General features: G+C 48.8%; 2 protein-coding genes across 2 annotated transcripts in view; one reads left to right on the forward strand and one right to left on the reverse strand.

Annotated features, from left to right (window-relative positions):
* The window catches only part of LOC8031519 (F-box only protein 21), a 34,235-nt gene extending 28,952 nt beyond the window's left edge, over nucleotides 1–5,283 (reverse strand). The window contains exon 1 of the mRNA XM_029994592.4: nucleotides 4,841–5,283. Within this exon, the coding sequence (XP_029850452.2) occupies nucleotides 4,841–5,022 (182 nt within the window). The 5' untranslated portion in view covers nucleotides 5,023–5,283. The remainder of the gene's footprint in view (nucleotides 1–4,840) is intronic.
* A 103-nt stretch (nucleotides 5,284–5,386) lies between these two features.
* The window catches only part of LOC8031530 (multiple PDZ domain protein), a 99,749-nt gene continuing 87,887 nt past the window's right edge, over nucleotides 5,387–17,248 (forward strand). The window contains exons 1-5 of the mRNA XM_040219980.3: nucleotides 5,387–5,436; nucleotides 6,596–6,640; nucleotides 10,011–10,405; nucleotides 10,981–11,216; nucleotides 15,776–16,136. Of these exons, the coding sequence (XP_040075914.2) occupies nucleotides 5,424–5,436; nucleotides 6,596–6,640; nucleotides 10,011–10,405; nucleotides 10,981–11,216; nucleotides 15,776–16,136 (1,050 nt within the window). The 5' untranslated portion in view covers nucleotides 5,387–5,423. The remainder of the gene's footprint in view (nucleotides 5,437–6,595; nucleotides 6,641–10,010; nucleotides 10,406–10,980; nucleotides 11,217–15,775; nucleotides 16,137–17,248) is intronic.

Genomic DNA, 17,248 nt, shown 5'->3' on the forward strand with positions numbered 1-17,248 from the left:
GCTCTCTAAAAGAGATCTCTGCCCGACAGGTTGGAACCTTTCCGAAATTCAGTCTGTTCACTTTACTCGCTATCATCATTGGAGTGTTGGACACTTGTGAGAACATGCTATTAGCGCCAAGATTTTTCGGTGGCGCCCTCTTATGGTTTCCTTTCGTGACGTCATGACCCGGATTTGCCTCGCCGTGATGGGTAGGATTTGCCTTGCTGTGATGGGCAGGATTTGCCTCTGCCTCGTCGTGATTGGCAGCATTTGCCTCGCCATGTACCGGCAATTGAGCAGGCGTTATCATAATACAGAAAGCAATGGTTTGGCCAATCGAGAACTTTGACCACAGCGATGCATTTGGTCGCATACGTGGCTAATACTTTGTTATGGCTACATTCATAGTACTTTGTTCAGTAGCACTGAAAGCAGAAGAAAATGGTCCCAGAACAACTGGTCCCAAGTGCAAGATAGAAAGAAAAAAAAAAACACGATCGCAGTCAAAAAAAAAGTACAGCAGGGTGAATTTATTGAATGAAAATATAAGCTTACAAGTAAAAGAAAAAAAACAAAAAAAGCACATGATTTTTTTTTTGCCTATTAACGAATCCGTGCTGCGTCTTTTTGTGCGAAATTATCAGTTTTCCGTTTGGCAAAATAAATGTGGCAGTGACCCCAAAATCATTTGTTGTTGACACACGACTAGTATAGAAAATGTACATTTTTTTTTGCAGCACCTTATATACCTGTGTACGTATTTACACCAAAATTTGCTTTTGGCACCTCCCTCTGTATATTTTTTGTGCTTCATTTTTATTCAATAAATGTTTATCTAATGATTATTATTTGAGATGTGCTAATCTAGAACAAGTGAGTGAGGCTTTTCACATGTTATTTTAACAAGTGTTGCGGGGACCGTGATCATACCAACTGGGGGAGGGGAGGGGGGGGGGGGACAGGAGGGTCGCCTCCTCCTCTTCCTTCCTACCCCCCCCCCCAGGAGCGCGTAAGAGGATTACATTGTGGATTCCTTTGCTGCACATCTTTTTTTAGCTGTTTCTGTTTAGTTGTCCGTGCAGAACTCTACCAAGAACTTAGAAAAAAAGGGCGAGAAATTGCCTCCTAAGAAGAGGGGGGTGGGGGCTACTTTCACTCTGCTGCTCCCTTAACTGAAATGGTGTGTCACTATGGGATATGTCCACACTGCATGTTCGCGTCGCAAACCAGCATGCCCTTTAGAAGTCATAAAAAGCAAGGATTTCTAGGATGCGTGTGGTTCATGCAGTTGGGCTATCCCGCGACAAAGATGCCGCCTGTTAGCCCGATGTTGCTCTGAAAGCAAAAGACCGTCCTGCAATTGCTCTTCCTTTGTCAAACTCAAGCTCGGACATTGGCTCGCAGAAACATTTGGAGTGTCGCTCGCCTCAAACTTTGGCAACAAATAAAAAGCAAACCGTTTTAGAAAAGCTGTTTTTTTTTTTTTTGGTTAGGTGGAGTAGCTCATTGAAGTTGCACAAAGCGGGGACGGCTATACACCAACTCAACTCTGTGACGTCACGGCGCGGTGGTGGCGCGTCGGTCGCACTTCCGGTCTGGGGCTGTGGGCAGAAGTCCCCATGCCAGACGTGTATTCCTGCATTGTTTTGAAAGGAACCAGACAAAAACCTCCGTTCTCGTCAAAACGCCGCGACTGGGGCCGTACCAAAAGCGTCGAGAAAGGTTTGAAGGTCAGTTTTCACGTACTCGGTTCGTCTGAGGATCTGGATATGTGCCGTGAAAAGAGAAAAGCAGACGCCGTCGGACAACGATTGCTTGGGCGGGAAGCACTTTGGGTTGAATTCACGGATAGTCGGGGTCATCAGATTTATTTGTTTTGTTCCAACGTGAACGCCGGAAAACCGTCAAGTTGTGCGGACCACCTGCGAACTACGTTCAATGCGTCTTCACATTCAAACGACCGCCTGATCGTTCGAACTGTCGCCTGCTCTTTCAAACGTTTCTGCCTGTCGTCGGCTCTTTTAGGCAACACCGGCCCGTAGACCCAATGTTGGCCCGATACTTACGATAAGGAGTAAGTGCAGGCCTCAAAGGACTTATGGTTGTAGGTTGGTAAGCAGGCTACATGTGAACAGTAAATACAATGAGATGTTTATCATTGTTATCAGTGACCATCACCGACTTGTTATGACTAATTCACTTGGTCCGATTCTGCTTGCGATTTTCAGTATCAACGTCGACCGTCTCAGCTACGGTTCACGCTTTTGCAGCCCGAGCGGCGACGCGACTGAAAATTTCGAGCGAAATCGTATCATGTGAATCAGGCTTTAGCGTACATACTGCGGCGTCCACGCGGAATGAATCGCCACATGTTACATTATTCACGTGAGGTTTTGCGGTGTAACGAGCCTCAGTAATTTCGCCAACGCCGATCAAGTAGTCAGACATCGCCAGCAAGACGTAGAATCAACAATTCGAATGCGAAAAAGGGCAGCGGGACCTGCACCGACGCCGACTACATCGCATTTCAATGGTTTGTTTATGGGCGACGGCGAGCCTCTTGCCCACACCCCCATCGCGCATGCACGGCGCCGGTGGCATCCGCTAGGGGCGCTCCGGTTTGTTTGTAAACATGAGTTGGTGAATAATTGGGTAGAATAAAAAGGGGGTCCTCTTGGTGCGTAACAAGCAGCCTCTAGATTCGCTGAGATTTTGACGGACCCCTGTCAACAAGTCCAGAGCTACTGCGCAAGTAGATATTGTTGAGTTTCTTCTCTCCATCCCTGTCTTCTGCCCATCGCTATCTCATTCTCTACCTCCCTCTCCGTAGCTCTCTCTCTCTTACTCTGTGTCTCGCTCTCTTTCCTTATTTTCGCATTTTCTCTTGATCGCTCTTTCAGATGCGTCGAAGCACTAAAATTTGTTGTGCACCGATGCCGTTCACTCGCTGCAACTTTTTTTTCCGAGTGTGATTGCTCCTGCATAAATCCGAGAGTCCAGGATGAGTTTACAGCACCCAAAGCTGCCTGAAGTGACAGTCAAATACAACGTGCATCCACTTCTCAAAAGAGAATTGAGATTAGGATTCAACCGACTTTTATCAACATCGGAATGTGCAACTCCAAGCATTTCTGAATCGGTGTTTCAGCAGACGTTATCGTCTTCAGCCGAAACATTTGATCAATCCGTCAGTACCGAGCCTTTTACGGTTCCCGAAGCCACTCACCCGAATGATCTCGGGGATATACACCGGCAAGTCGGTAAGTGGGACTATTTCAGAATCTTTACCCTTCCATTGCCCAAACTTGTGTGCCGAATTCATAAGATTAGATTACAAATTATAATTATTTAAGAGCAATGTTTTCAACGTTTTCTCGTCCTTCCCTCTGGGTATTTAGGTCAATGATTTTAATCATTTTCAGGTAATTACATTATAGGAAGTTTTTTTTTTTTTTTTTTTTTTTCTTTTTTCAAGTCTGCCTAGATTATGTTTACCTCTAGGCAGCCGAGTTTTCTTCTCATACACGATGGCCATGGGATGGCAGTCCCAAGAGTACACGTTGTTGGCTCTGACAGCCCGCATTGGGTAGCAGGAGCCGTAGTTTTTGTCGCCTGCGAAGTTACGCAGAACGGAGTATACAGAAAACAATTTGGTTTTCATAAAGACCTACATTTTGCCAATTTTGCAATTTCAAAATACTCACGAAAAATTAGTCCCTCAAATAATTCGCCTCATGGTAACAACTACACAACGGATCATGAAAATATGTGCCGGCAAAATAATTCCGAAAGTGGTTGATTTCCGAGTAAAAATTTATTATTATTTTAAAAATAGTTTTTATGGAGCATGTGTACAACATGGATCATGAAAATTTGTGCCGGCGAAATAATTCCGAAACTGGTTGATTTCCGAGTGCATATAACCTAGTAAAAATTTATTATTATAAAAAAATAGTTTTTATGGAGCAATGTATTGTACAAAGCTTCTCTGGCCAGGGTGGCCAGGGCTTCCCCCGGCTGTTGGCTATTCGACGCGTGTGGACGAGTCTGGCGATCTCAGGTCCGGGTACGTCGAGAGGCCATAAATATTGGCACTAGCCTGTCGTCAGGCGGGGGCTGCAACTTGGACGCGCTTTCGAAAACCCATTCGACAAATCCGGACCGGGAAAAACTTCAGCAAAGTACGCAGTGCGCCAAGACCACGCGCGTTCCGTGCGCGCTCGACCCTTCTGACAGGTCCGCGGTTAAATTTACGTAGCGGCGAAATCACGCAACACTACACGCGTGCCAAAAAGTGTGTGTGCGCGTATTTTGGTCCAGAGGAGTACGCAGAACTACGCGGCCGAAAGCGTTGTTCCATGCGCGTTGCGCAAAACCGCGATGCCCGAAATATCCGTTTCGCAAAGCCGTCCATGGTTGCACAGCGTACACGAATGGCTGAGTCGTCTTCTAAACCGAGGCAAAAAGTTCAGCGGGGATGACAACGTCAAATTGGAGCCCCGAGAAGAGCGCCGACTGCAAAACCAAACAGAGAACGGGATCTTGTTTGTGCGCATTAGGTAGTACTTTCGGTGGCCTTCCGCGCCGCACTGAGTCACTGGACAAAGGTTCTACAAGATTAGTATGCGCGGGCCTGTCAGAGCGTCTCCGTGTTAGAATGCGATCAGTCGAGAGAAAGTAAACAAGCTGCATGGAAGGAGTTTGTACCCAAGCCGTGAGACGTGTTGGGCACCGTCTCCAGCTTCACGGTTGTGGGATAAGCGAGAGAAATTAAGCTTAAATGTATTCCGATTCTGTGGGATGACTTGCAATTATGAGTTTTATCGCTTGTGCTGCGATCACAGGGTGAACGACTTACCTTCTGGCAAACTTTTTCTTCCATAAGTCGTTACTGCATACAACGTCGCGGAACTTGGAGCACACCACAGAGCATCGACAGAGATCGTCGATGTCAATCTGAGGGAACGAGAGAACGTGCTCGATCACCTCGTGTGGCAACAGGTCGAGAGTCAACATCGCAGCACTCTGCACCGTCGCCATCACTTCATCGTCTGACCGACCAGCCTGACTGCGCTGTTATGATGCTTCTGGGCTTCTGGCGAAAGAGTCAAAAGAGTCTCGCGCGTGCGTGTTGTGGCAACCCGATTGCGAAAAACAGAGGGGGAAAGAAACGCGATAGGAATTACGCTCGTTCTGAATCCGTGAGTCTGCAATGAATGAGTATTGAGTTATTGTATTTTGGGGGACTGCAGTTGTGTGGCGTATTCAACGGCGTTCGTTTTCGTCAAAGCAGACGACAATGAGTCGCCATCTTTAGCGAAAACATCTTGTCGCCTGCAAACAACTCGGCCACTCAGCTGGTTGGCTGAGCCAAAAATATCCAACTCAATCCAGTTCAAGCCTCCCTCCCTCCTCTGTACGGATCCGAAGTGTCCGAAGCGATGGAAGGCAAATGTAAGGGAAGCACAGAAGCGTCTGGCGTGCGGCCTTAGCGATGGCACCAGACTGACCACACTTTAGAGCACTGGCTGACCTTCGTTAATGCAGCTTGAAAATTAGCCCCCTGAAATTAAAAACAGCGCCAGTACACGGCGACGTTTCGCCACGATGTCGGCTCCTTTTCAGGTTCTTCCTACCTGCTTCGACTGCGTTCGTATTATGACTGTACTTGACTTGTGCGACGAAAACAGGATTCTATAAATAATTATTGATTCAAACTCCTCGGAAGATTTCGTGTTTTGTGTATGTTAGTGAGAAATAAATATTTGAGTGGGTGTAGTTCCACCTTTGGTCACCATTTTGTTCCAGCCAAAAACTTCTCTGAATTTTAAAGAAATGCAGAATTAAATATATTCACAGCCAAATTCATTTTGTTTTCGACGAGAGTCGTCCTTGAACCTTGAACTGCCTGAACGCCTTCCAGCACGAAGAGAAAAAGAGAACGCGAAGAACGAAACAAAACACTCCCGACACTCCTCATTCCAAAGGAAAGGAGGAAAGGTTCAGTCACTATTTGCTTTGTTCCTTGTTTTGTGAACTTTTTATCTTTTGCACTTTTATCTCGCAGCGACGAAAAGGTGGTACTGCATTTTTAAGCTCCTTTTTTTTTGTTTTCGCCCCGTCTTTTTTCTTTTTTTTTTCTTTGCGTCAATACCACTTGTTCGCACCGACGTCCGCGATGCCGCGCCAAAGCCAGGTGCTTGCGTCTGGTCTTCGCTTTAGGAAATGGCCTTTCGGGCGAGTAGTTTTTCTCCGTGCTCCGACAGAACACCACGCGTTTCGCCTCGGGTAAGTGTCGGCCCGCAAATCTGGGTTGTGATCGGCGCAGTGGATCGGCGCCGACTTTCCGGCCTCAAATTAGGCGGAAAGTCGTCGTTCGTTCTCGGACAGAGTGCGTCGTCGTCGTGGTCTTCACAGTTGGACAGTTTTGCCTCGGCGTACGTACGCTCAAGCCGCTGAGCGCGCGCCGGCAAGTCCGTTGTGAAAAAGGCTCGGCGCCAAATGCTCCACAGCTCGCGCCTGTGTTTTGTGCTGGCTCGAAGAGCTATAATGTTGGCGAAAACTCCCGAAGGGCTGCATGGGTCCTAAACCTGTTCCTACGCGTTTGCTGCAGGTGAACGAGCCACTACCACTGCCATGATCACGAGAGAAGCAACGGGTGAGTTCTGCCGAGCGCGCAGTGCTCGAAAACGGCCTCAACTTTCTGCCCTAACGTGCACACAAGAAGTCTGCACGAGTTATTCTCTGCGTGAGTAGCGCGTGGATCTGTGTTTTTATTAGGGGGAGATATAAGCCCAGGAAAGAAACAAACGAACAGGAAAGGAGGTGTGAAAAATTGCGCTCTGCCACGAAGCAGTTTGGCAGCAGCGAATCTGTCTCTCTGTCAGATGTTTCTGAAATGCTTTTGTGTGTGAAACGACACAAATGACAATGTATCGGCGACTTGGCTTGTGTAGCATGTCACTCTAGTTACGCAGCAGGCTCCAGCTATCTTTTTTCCTTGGCTTGGCAGTCATCCGCTTCATACTTGTCAAGAAGCATTCACCTCTCGGAGCTATTTTGACATAATTATATTATTAACATTAGTGTCGTTTCTGAAACAATGCCACAGAGTAGAGAGAAAATTAATTAAAAACAAAGGAATGACCGTATGAGAAACAATAAATTACTTTAAAAGGAAAGAAATGCCAAGTTTGCACCTGTGACAGGTGATAGGTCCTCACCCAGTGTGCAGTCAACAGAGGGGCGACGGGATGCAGAAGATTAAAAAAAGAAACCAGAAAATTTAATTAGGCATTAAAAAGCCGCGTACGGCAACGACGCGAAAACCAATAAAATGCGAACAAGCGTTCAGCAACAAATCCACCACAAATCTGGGCAGTGAGGTCACGAAGAAAACAAAACCAAACACAACTCCAAAACGCTGTGAAACAATGCACCGCTTGGAACACCAGGCCTGGAAAGCCGGGAACAAAGTTCGCCGGCGCAAAGAAAACGTAAGTTCCGTAGAAGGAAAGTCTCCACTGCTAGACCCAACAGTATGTCACGAAGGCAAAAGCACGGTCAAAGCCAATGCAAGGGTCACCCGACATCGAAAGAACCCCATGACCACAACCAGGATTACGCGAAATCCCCAAACTACCTGTCCGCGTCTCCACTGTTAGCTTTGCATGTTTCACGTGGAACACGCAAAGTTAGAACAACACAACGCTTGCGTTCGCTCGTATATGCAATAGTAAAACTTGCTACTGTTTCACCGGCTTCCAACGCCAACGAAACGTACTGCAGTGAGCAAATGGGGCAGGTAGGTGTACCTTCAAACTGGAAAGGCTGAGATTGGCAAAACTACGGTGCGTAAGAATGAATGTAACTAAATATTATAAAAAAAAAGTGCCAATTAAAAAAAATCACAAAAATCCTTTTTTTTTTTTTTTTGTGGGGGGAGGCATTTGGCTTGAAAGGATATTGACAATGACTTTGGATGTTGTGCCAATTCTCAAAAGTTGCGACTTTGATAGCACAAAATGCTTTACAAACACTGTAATTGTGCATGAATTTCTCAAGTTAGCTATAATGTTTTCATTGATTTTAGACTATTTCACATTTTTGATTGTCATACTTGTTTGCACGTTTGTAATTAGATCATAAGCAACAAATTATATTAGAGCTTCAAAGAATACGTATTAAAATACTTTAATTTTGTGTTATTATAATACAAGTCGTGGCAATGTATGCCCCCAATTAACGCTACGATCACAAAAATTCACTATTTAACCATAATAGTCTTACCAGAAAAGTATAATTTTTTTTAAGCATATGAAAAGCTTATTTTTCTCCAGATAGGCAAACAGTCAAACAATGGATGCAATATAAAGTCCTATGTGTTGCATTAAAAAAACACACTTCAGCTGTCTGTCACTGATTGCGTCTTTGGGTTCTTGTAGCGAGAACAGCGTTTCTTAATTTATGTTTTGTGAACATATTGTAAAAATTGGATTTATTATGTTACTCTTCTGCGGCGAGTAATGTTAAAGTAATTAAGTATCTACATACCCAAAAGCCCATTAACCGCAGTTCATTTTTTCACATCACAATTATCTGATAAAAAAAAAGGCAGCGAGGAGACACAAATATCAGCACCGATTTTTTCAATGAATACATTATTCTCTGTGACCTCCCATGTTTATGCAAGACTCTGTCTTTAGGGCACTGCACTCTTCAAAATAGTTTGAAATGCCTGGATTCAACACATATGTCACAAAATGAAGTTTCCGTGAACAACTACTTTGACTAAATAATTATGATGTGAGACACATCTTGGGTTATGAAAGGATCCGAAATTAAGACCTGTACCGAGAAATTACATCCAAAATAGAGGTTGGGTTCAGGTTTGCTCCAGAATTGCCTCCTGGCATAAATATTACGCTAAACACTGTTTTTGTTTTCAGGATAAAGAGGTGGGCTGTGCTCATAACACCCTAGCTTCCTCGTATTACCAGAAGTAATTTGTGTCGCTCTGTGAAGCCAGCACAGTAGACAGGCTCAGCAGCGGCATGCGTCTCCAACCCTCACTATTCCCGCCATTTCGGAAAACGAGTGGCGCTACCTATAGTGAATTGGACACGCGAATAGTTGGTGGACCTCCATAAGGTTGTTGACATAAACATGTCAACACGGACAAATTGAAAAACCATATCCCAGAAACGCTCGGGCGACCTTCCATGAAAAGCAAATTGGAGCGAAAGCTCGCGCTGCAGAACCGAGGGATCCTGGGTTCAATCCCTACCCCTGCCCGTTTCGATCTGGATGAGCATCGTAGCGGCACGTGATCATGCATCACTACTACATGATGCACGTTAAAGACCCCAGGCTAGCGGTTTTACTGCACTGGCTAAGTTTCTCATCTACAGCTGAGAGACAAGTCGCCCATTGAGGCAGGTGCTAGGCTGTATAAACATACACACACCCCAATTTTTTTTTCTTTCTGGCAGGTTGCTATCCCTGGAAGTCCTACAGGAATTGCATGATTCCTCATTACTTTTTAGTTTCCCTTTCTGTAATGCAAAGTGGCCCACAAAGAGCAGCCTTTCTTTCGTTTTTGTCTACCCACACTTCTTTCCTCATGCACCCCTTAACTAGACGCTCTACCCCTCACCCTTATCATGTTCCAGTGGGGGGGCGCTTCTAAGAACCTAACACCCGAGGTCTTACCGTGTTGGCTCAACTTACTTCTTTCTTATCTCTTTGGTGGGGAAGACACACCACGCTGCAGACTCTGCAGAGAACCATCCTGCAAACTTTACGACCGGTCCAAGCTCAATGAGAAGTGGCACAACAATTTTGCTCGAGTTTTTTAGGTGCCATGTATCATTTCATTCTTTTACTAACAGAATGCTTTCCTCTCTTCCCATCGCGTGATCAGTTTTATTTTTTATGCCGGTCGTAGTGTTAGGTTATTTTGCGTCCCCTTCTGAACAGCCTCTCTTAGTATGGCGCAGCATGGCCTACAGAGCGTTTTCGCCATAAAGCCAACAATGCAGTGGCGGAGGCGGTCTGCGCCCTGGAGCGCCTCCGAGAATCCCTGGGGCCGTCTGCCGCTGACAACGAGGACCTGTCGGTGCTGCTGGGGGTGTTGGGGGCAGACCCCGTGTTGGCCAGGGTGCTCACGGTGCGCGAGTCCCTGGGCCAGCTCAAGCGACACCTGCAGCGACACCCGTCCCTCCTGCCGGATGACTTCGACCTGTGCCCGCTCACGGGGGCCCTGCGGCTGGGCTCGGGCGTGCTGCCGCCAGGGGAGGACGAGCTGGACCACCAGGAGGACCATCACGACAACAACAACAACTCGGACTCGTGCGAGCCGAGCTCGGACGCGGACTACGGCGGGGCCCTCGAGGCCGGGGGCGTCGTCCGCTACTCGCCCGAGGTGCGTCTTCGTCTGCCGCACGGTTGGATTCTTCCACCTGGGGAGAGTGGTATCTAGCCTGGGGTGGACCGTCGCTCGGGGTTTTCGGGTTGTCGTGGCAAGCTAGAGTGACTAAATGGCGGCGCCAGGGTATTGAATTTTGTTTTGGGGCCAACTTTTTATTATTGGCTTAGGTGTCACGCACGGAAGCCATCCAAACTGTTGTGGGAAAGCGACCTTGCGGAGTGGTGAGTTTCAGATGCAACGTGTTTCTTTTTTTGCTTTGGGTTCGCAAAATGTAGATTTTACACCCAAGTCCGATGATTGAGAAGCTTCTTGACCTTCGAAGGTTGTGCGTCCCTGTTGGGTAGTGTGTAATTGCATTCTTTTTATGATATGAGCAAAGCCTCAAGGCAGTCGTCGAGGAGCAGACGACGCTTCGAGCATGCACGCGCTTCTGGGAGAGGTCGCCGCCCCGCAAAAACAACAGTCGCTTCCTGCGGCACTCGGACACAAAATTGGGGACCGTTTGCGACGCCTTTTTCCGCGGAGCACGTGCAGCGAGTGCAGGAGGAGTGTGTCCCCCGCCTCCGCAGTTGAGCGGCTCGTCGTTGCTGCACTGTGGCGGCCGAGCGGTGCCCACGGCGGGCTACCTGGAGGAGTTTGAGCGGGCGGTGTCCCGGGGAGCAGCGGGGCGCCAGGTGCTGCGAGTGGAGCTGGCGCGTCCCCCTGGGGCCAGCCTGGGCTTCAGCGTGGTGGGACTGCGCTCCCCGTCCCGCGGAGAGCTCGGCATCTTCGTGCAGGAAGTGCAGCCCCACGGCATCGCTCACAGGTGGGCTCTTCCTCCCGCTGCCTTGTCGGATTCCAACGCCTCTTCCCGGCCCGGAAAAAAGCGCCTTTAGATACTTCTTCGTGAAGGACGTGGTCCTGAAGCATCGGTGGATCTTCTCGTTGCGGGATGCCCGACTTTGTTGGGCAGTGTCTGACAGGTCTGCTTACCGCATTCGCGGCCACTCAAGTGCTCAACGAGGTCACTATAAGTGGCACACCGTTGACGGGATTCTGGAGTCGGCACAGCGGCAGAGACGGCAGACGTTTGTTTTGCAGTAGGTCGGCGTCCAGAGCGACGTTTTGCGGAACCTCCGACGGCCGCGAGCTGGGATGCTGAGCCGACGCTCACTCTTCTTATGTGCCAAAACTCCTTCGTCGAATCGCCAGGATTGCGACATCCAGCAGCGTGACACATTAAATGATGCGACATAATTTGTTGCCATTTTTGGACCACGTTCGATGCGTGAGAGGGAAAGGACGCCAAACGCACTGGACGAAGACGCATTCTGGGCGTTGTAGAAGTTTTTCTTCCGTTCATCGAGTCGCCAATGAGTGTAGTTAAAACCAGTGTGTAGAGCATCTAGTTCCTGCTATTTGGCAATGTTGCTGGTTGACGCTGGCAATATTACACTACTAAGAGAAAGACGTGGATCAAACATTTTGATCTCGAGGAATGCCTGTCATCTGGACAGCTTAGGAGTATTCCCTCTCAGTTTTGGCAGTGATGCAATAAAGCAGTCTGTATGCCTAAAGATCCCTGGGATCCTGAAGCCTAGTTTGAAAAGCCCAGCATTAGGCTATTTGTGGCGGCACTTGCGAAGCTGCCGGACCCACCACCCCTATGCTTTGTCAACACCGTGCTGTCCCACTGTGCGGGTTAGTGAGGTGTATTTAAGAGAGCCCTCGCTAAGCTGTTGATAGTAGTGTGCAGGGATGTCCCCGGAAACATGAGTGGCTTCCGTCCCACACCGAGAATGAGCGGGGAACAGAAAGTTAATTCACTCCATGGCATATCAATTTTGACACATATAGTTTGCAACTGTAAACTTAGTGCCTTAAAAAAATGCTGGAGACAAAGCGAAAGAGAAGGCAAGTGTTTGGCTCGCTGAAGTGGAGAGAATGAAAAGCTTTCTTTGTGGGAGGAGCTCGTAGCACCACCTTTGCTGATTTTTGTTGTGGCAATGCAGAGATTCCGGTAAATGCTGGAAGCTGCGTGAATCCTGCCTGCCATGCAGGTTCATATTAGTTGGACTGTCAATGTGGTTCGGTAGTCGGTCTTCCTACTTTTTTACGCAAATCTTTACTTGCGTGCAATTTCTTGTCCCTCGCTGATGCACACTTAAAATATTCCTTGTGCAGAGGTTAGGTTGTCTGAAATGGCTTCCAATTTTTTTCGTGCTCTCCAGGCTCTTAAATTGTTCTTTCCTGAGGTACTGCAGCAGCCTCTTGCTCTTTGGCCAAGATCTTCTTCCAGTTTCAATCCGCTTTCAAAAGTTGAAAAAAATTTTGATCCACTGCAGAGTGATGGAACAACTGAGACCACGGAAGGTGCGAGTAGTGCAAGCGGTTAGCTTTGACTCTTGCACCAGCTGTATGAATGCTTGTGCAGCCGGGGCGCAATCGAACTCAAGAAGCTTTCACTTGTGTCCACCATTCTGCAGGGGTTCTGCAACTTCTAACAGAGAGCAACGTTTCTGAAGACTGGTGGGGTGCTACCCTACCAGAAACATTTCCCTGTTTCTCTGCGACACGTTGCCGAAAAATGTGATGTAAATGTGCTCACTTCTTAGTAAAGAAGCTAGCTTTTATTTCCAGGCTAGGATCCTCCATAAGGTCCGATGAGGGGGCAGCATTACTATTGTAAAATCTTTCATTTTATATTATTAAATGTGATGGTGTTTTGTAAAGGGAAGTAATTTATTTCCCACAAACGCGTGCTGGCCAAACTTCCTTGTGTGTGCGTTTCGTTCGGCCGCTAATGATTTGCAATTGTATTTATTACATGCGCAGATTGGTTCGTCCGCATTTTTTTCTTTTTAGTGGAATGAGCCGACGACTAAGTTCGTATCGTCTGCTAATTGCGGTGACCATGTGCCGTGTGGTAATGATTCGTGATTCGTAAGCAGGCCTTTTAACAAATCCCAAAACTAAACTTGGGAAAAAATAAAAAAAAAAAATAAAAGAAAAAGGCTTTTGCGCGGATGAAGGCGCCTCAGAAAAGGGTTATGTGTGTTTGGTTTCGCTTCAGGCGCGGTCGCGGAAAACAAATAAAAGTATGGTTTGTTCCGTTCGGTCGGCGTTCGGTAATGCATTTTTTTGTTTTTGTTTTTTGTGCATGTTGAGATGAGCGGGACCGCGTTCTGCTACGACCCGTTGACTGCAAACGCGAGCGCAAACGGTCGCGAGGATCTTCGCTGTTCTCCGGGAATCTATTGCACGGAGCGGCGAGAGCTCGCAACCCATTTAAAAGTTCCATTCGCGGAAGTGAAGCCCGCCAAAACTAGCAATCTTGGCGACGCGTGTGGGTCGGTCGATCTAGCCGGAGCCCCGCGGCTCTGCCAGCTCTGCTCGGTCCGCGTTCCTTGTTTTGGGCGTGGGCGCATGGCTCATCGATCGTCTGGGGGTCGGCGCGGCGTCGCGGGCAACGCGAGGTAGAACACGAGCGCGCACGAGTAGTCCGCAGCGTCCGAACGTCGGCGGCGTTACCATAGGACCGTGCCGTACCTTCCACCGCGCGCATCAGAGTCGAGAAGGTCGCCGCAAAACCATGAGTGCATCGCAGAGGTGTCGAAAACCGCCGGCGATCGCGGCCGGAGCCGCAAATAGACCGGGACGAGCTTCTCGCGGTCGCGTCACCACCGGCTCCGACGACTGCAGTGACGCGACGTCGTCGTGTTCGGCGCGTTCGCCGCTGATCGCACCGTCGGCCCCCGGCTGCCGCTACGAGCTCGGCCGTTGCTAAAAGGAAGCGTCCTAGGGGTTAGGGATTTTAAGTGCGAGTGTGTCTGCGGTCTGTTCTGTTATGCGTTCAGGCGGGATGGGGCTTGCTTTTGGCGTCGGCAGCGGGCGTCGCGGGTTGCGTGCTCGTACCAAGCTGGACTCGGGATGAAGGGTAGTGCCTCGCGAGCGGGAGTCCGTGTGCGGTGCTGCGTTTGCGTGGGTCGGGGGGTGCGCTCCACTACGGCCAGTGGGACACAGGTGAGAGCCCCCGTTCATATCGGCACTGCCGCCCTTTTTTCGTTTTTGTTGATGCGAACGTGGTCCGCGACGGACCATTGGTGGATACCGGCGACAGTTTGGGTTTGCTTGCGGAAGAACCGTTATCATGCGCCGATAACGCGTTCTCCTAAAAAGAAAGAAAATCTCCCAGAAGTCGACATTAATCGGGCAGAATATTCCTGTGAAAAACTTTTGGTACAAATATCACTGACTAAGATATCCGTGGTTCTCGAGGATTCTTGGATGAAGACACCTTCTACCGACACCTCTTTTGCCAGTTTATCTTTCTTAGCTGTTCCCCTATCTTTGATTAAAAGACTAATGCTGAAGCTAATGGGCATGCATGCTTTAGAGAGTTCATTTAAAAGGACCATGAAATTAATTTTCGACTGGGATACTTTGGATCTCACTAATTGCCCAATGTTTATTGCGCCAAAATAAAGCTAAGACACCAGCGCAGAAAGCCTAAAGCCTGCTTTTCGAAAAAAATTTGAAAATATAGTGGATTGTTTTGTACCTGCTTTCCTTCGAAAGTTCTCTGCCTTTTCACTGTGATGCATCTCTGGTGCCCAAGCACGTCAGCCGAACCCAGTTCACGCATTGAACATGAGCACCGCGTAACTCGAACGTATGCATTTGTTAACAATCCCTCGACGAATATTTGAGTTTTGCGTTTCTTGCCAATGAGTGCCGTCAGACTTGAGAATGACAAGTTCCATGGCATGCATAAAAAGCGCGGTGGAAGCTCTGAGTCATTGCCTCCAGTGCCAAAAGAATGTCACAACCACGTGATTTTTCATTTTGCTTTTGAGTTGAGGATTAGAGGTATGGAGGAAGAAGTTGAAAAATCATTCCATGGTCCCTTCAATAGACCTAGACGTAAAGGTCTGCACGCACTTGTGTGCATTTCGACCGCCTTGGAACGGCGGAGCATAGAAGCGGGGATCGGTGATCCTGGCTGGCCCAGACCGCCGGCGAGGGTATAATAAACTCGTACAAGCGTCTAACTATCACTCGCAGAGTTTATACCGGGCCCTTTTAGCTTTGGCGAGAAAGTGTGGTCATGAGCCGTTGAATATAGAAAACTAAGTGCGATTAACAGTTGTGCAACTTCGGTGCATCGGGGCAAGACGAAATTGCCAATTGTGGCGTCTGCCTTCTTTTACTGGTCTTCCGCCGCTCTCTTTCTCGCTCCTCTCAAGACCGCCGACGCCGGCACTTGCAACTCTCCGTGCTCCGCTGCCATCTCCATGTATCCAGAAATGAGCGGCAAACATTGTGGCGAAACGAGCACACCTAACACATTGTCTGCCCTCTCTTTCCGATTGTCTGTTGTCCCAGGGATGGGCGCCTGGAGGAAGGGGACCAGATCCTGGCCATTGATGGCCAGCCCCTGGACAGCAACATCTCGCACCAGCAGGCCATAGGCATCCTCCAGCAAGCCAGGGGCAGCGTGCAGCTGGTGCTGGCCAGGGGGGCCCCCTCGCCCTCCCCGCCCTCCTCCGCCCCACCTCCCGCTCCGCCTCCCGCCCCACCTCCGCCCCCGCCTCGGCAGGACGCCATGGTGCTGGGCACGGAGTGGGCCGAGGTGGAGGCGGTCGAGCTGCTCAACGACGGCTCCGGCCTGGGCTTCGGCATCGTCGGCGGCCGCAGCACGGGCGTCGTCGTCAAGACCGTGCTGCCCGGGGGCGTGGCTGACCGGGTGAGGGATTCTCCGTCGTTGTTGCGCATTCTCGTTAAGTCCCTCTCACATTTCTACTGCTCAGTGTACGCCGGCTTACGAGGCAGGGCGCTGTGTCTGCTTCGTAATGCTTTCATGTTTTACGTCCCCCTTTCGTTAGCACTGCACGTACAAGAGACTGCTTTGCGCATTTGTGTTCGACTCCAACGGCTCCATGACGAGAGAACATGTTGGCCTCGTCTATCGAGTTCCGATCTGTGTATGAGTGAAGTTTTGCAGCATCTGCGAGGTCAAATCTACGCACTATCTGTGAAAAAGGGTACTTGAGCGCACTCAAATGCAGATGTGTGAACCGGTCTTAATATGTCGGTGTTGTACGTCCCTGGCATGTCCCTCTTCCTTTCCTACCGTGTAGACGTCGCGGTGTATGCCGGCTTACGAGGCACGGTGCTGCGTCTGTTCCATTTCATGATGTGTCGGTGTTGTACATCCTTGTTTGGTCCCTCCTGCGTTACGACTGTGTAGACGGCACACCTATTTCATAATATGCATGTGCTGCACGTCCTTGCTAAGTTCCTCTCCCATCTCTGCGTTTCTCTGGGTGATTGACAGACCTCGGCGAAAAGTGGCATGCCCCCGAAAAAGAGTGCACGCAACCTTATTCGGGGGCATGCCACTTTTGTTGGTCTCGTTCACACGGGGCATCTCTTGCCCGTAACCTAATTTCGCTGCACAAGATTCGCCAACAACATGCATCGTGGGAAAAAACCTTTAACCTGTCTCTGACTATAGTACAGCATAACTGCTAACTTTGAGTTTTTAATGGGCATCACGCAACTGCTCACATCAATGCATGACAGCATCACTAATAAGGAACTGCACCGACTTGCTCCAAACTTGCATACCCTATGTGCTACTCCAAAGCTGCTCTAAAAGCAAATTTTTTCTGATACAAAGCTGCTTCATAACGAGATTTTCTGCTCTTAAAGTTATTCCAAACTGGCTGGACCACCCTTGGGTATGGCACATGCCAACTTACAGGGTACAGCAGACGCTGCGCTCTTCGAATAACGAGTACCTGCGTACGTGCAGTGGATTCAGCTCCAGTGAGGAAATGCTTACCTTCTTTTTTT

This window comes from Ixodes scapularis, unplaced genomic scaffold (genome assembly GCF_016920785.2).
Source record: "Ixodes scapularis isolate PalLabHiFi unplaced genomic scaffold, ASM1692078v2 PGA_scaffold12__126_contigs__length_90152505, whole genome shotgun sequence".
Taxonomy (NCBI): Eukaryota; Metazoa; Arthropoda; class Arachnida; order Ixodida; family Ixodidae; genus Ixodes; species Ixodes scapularis.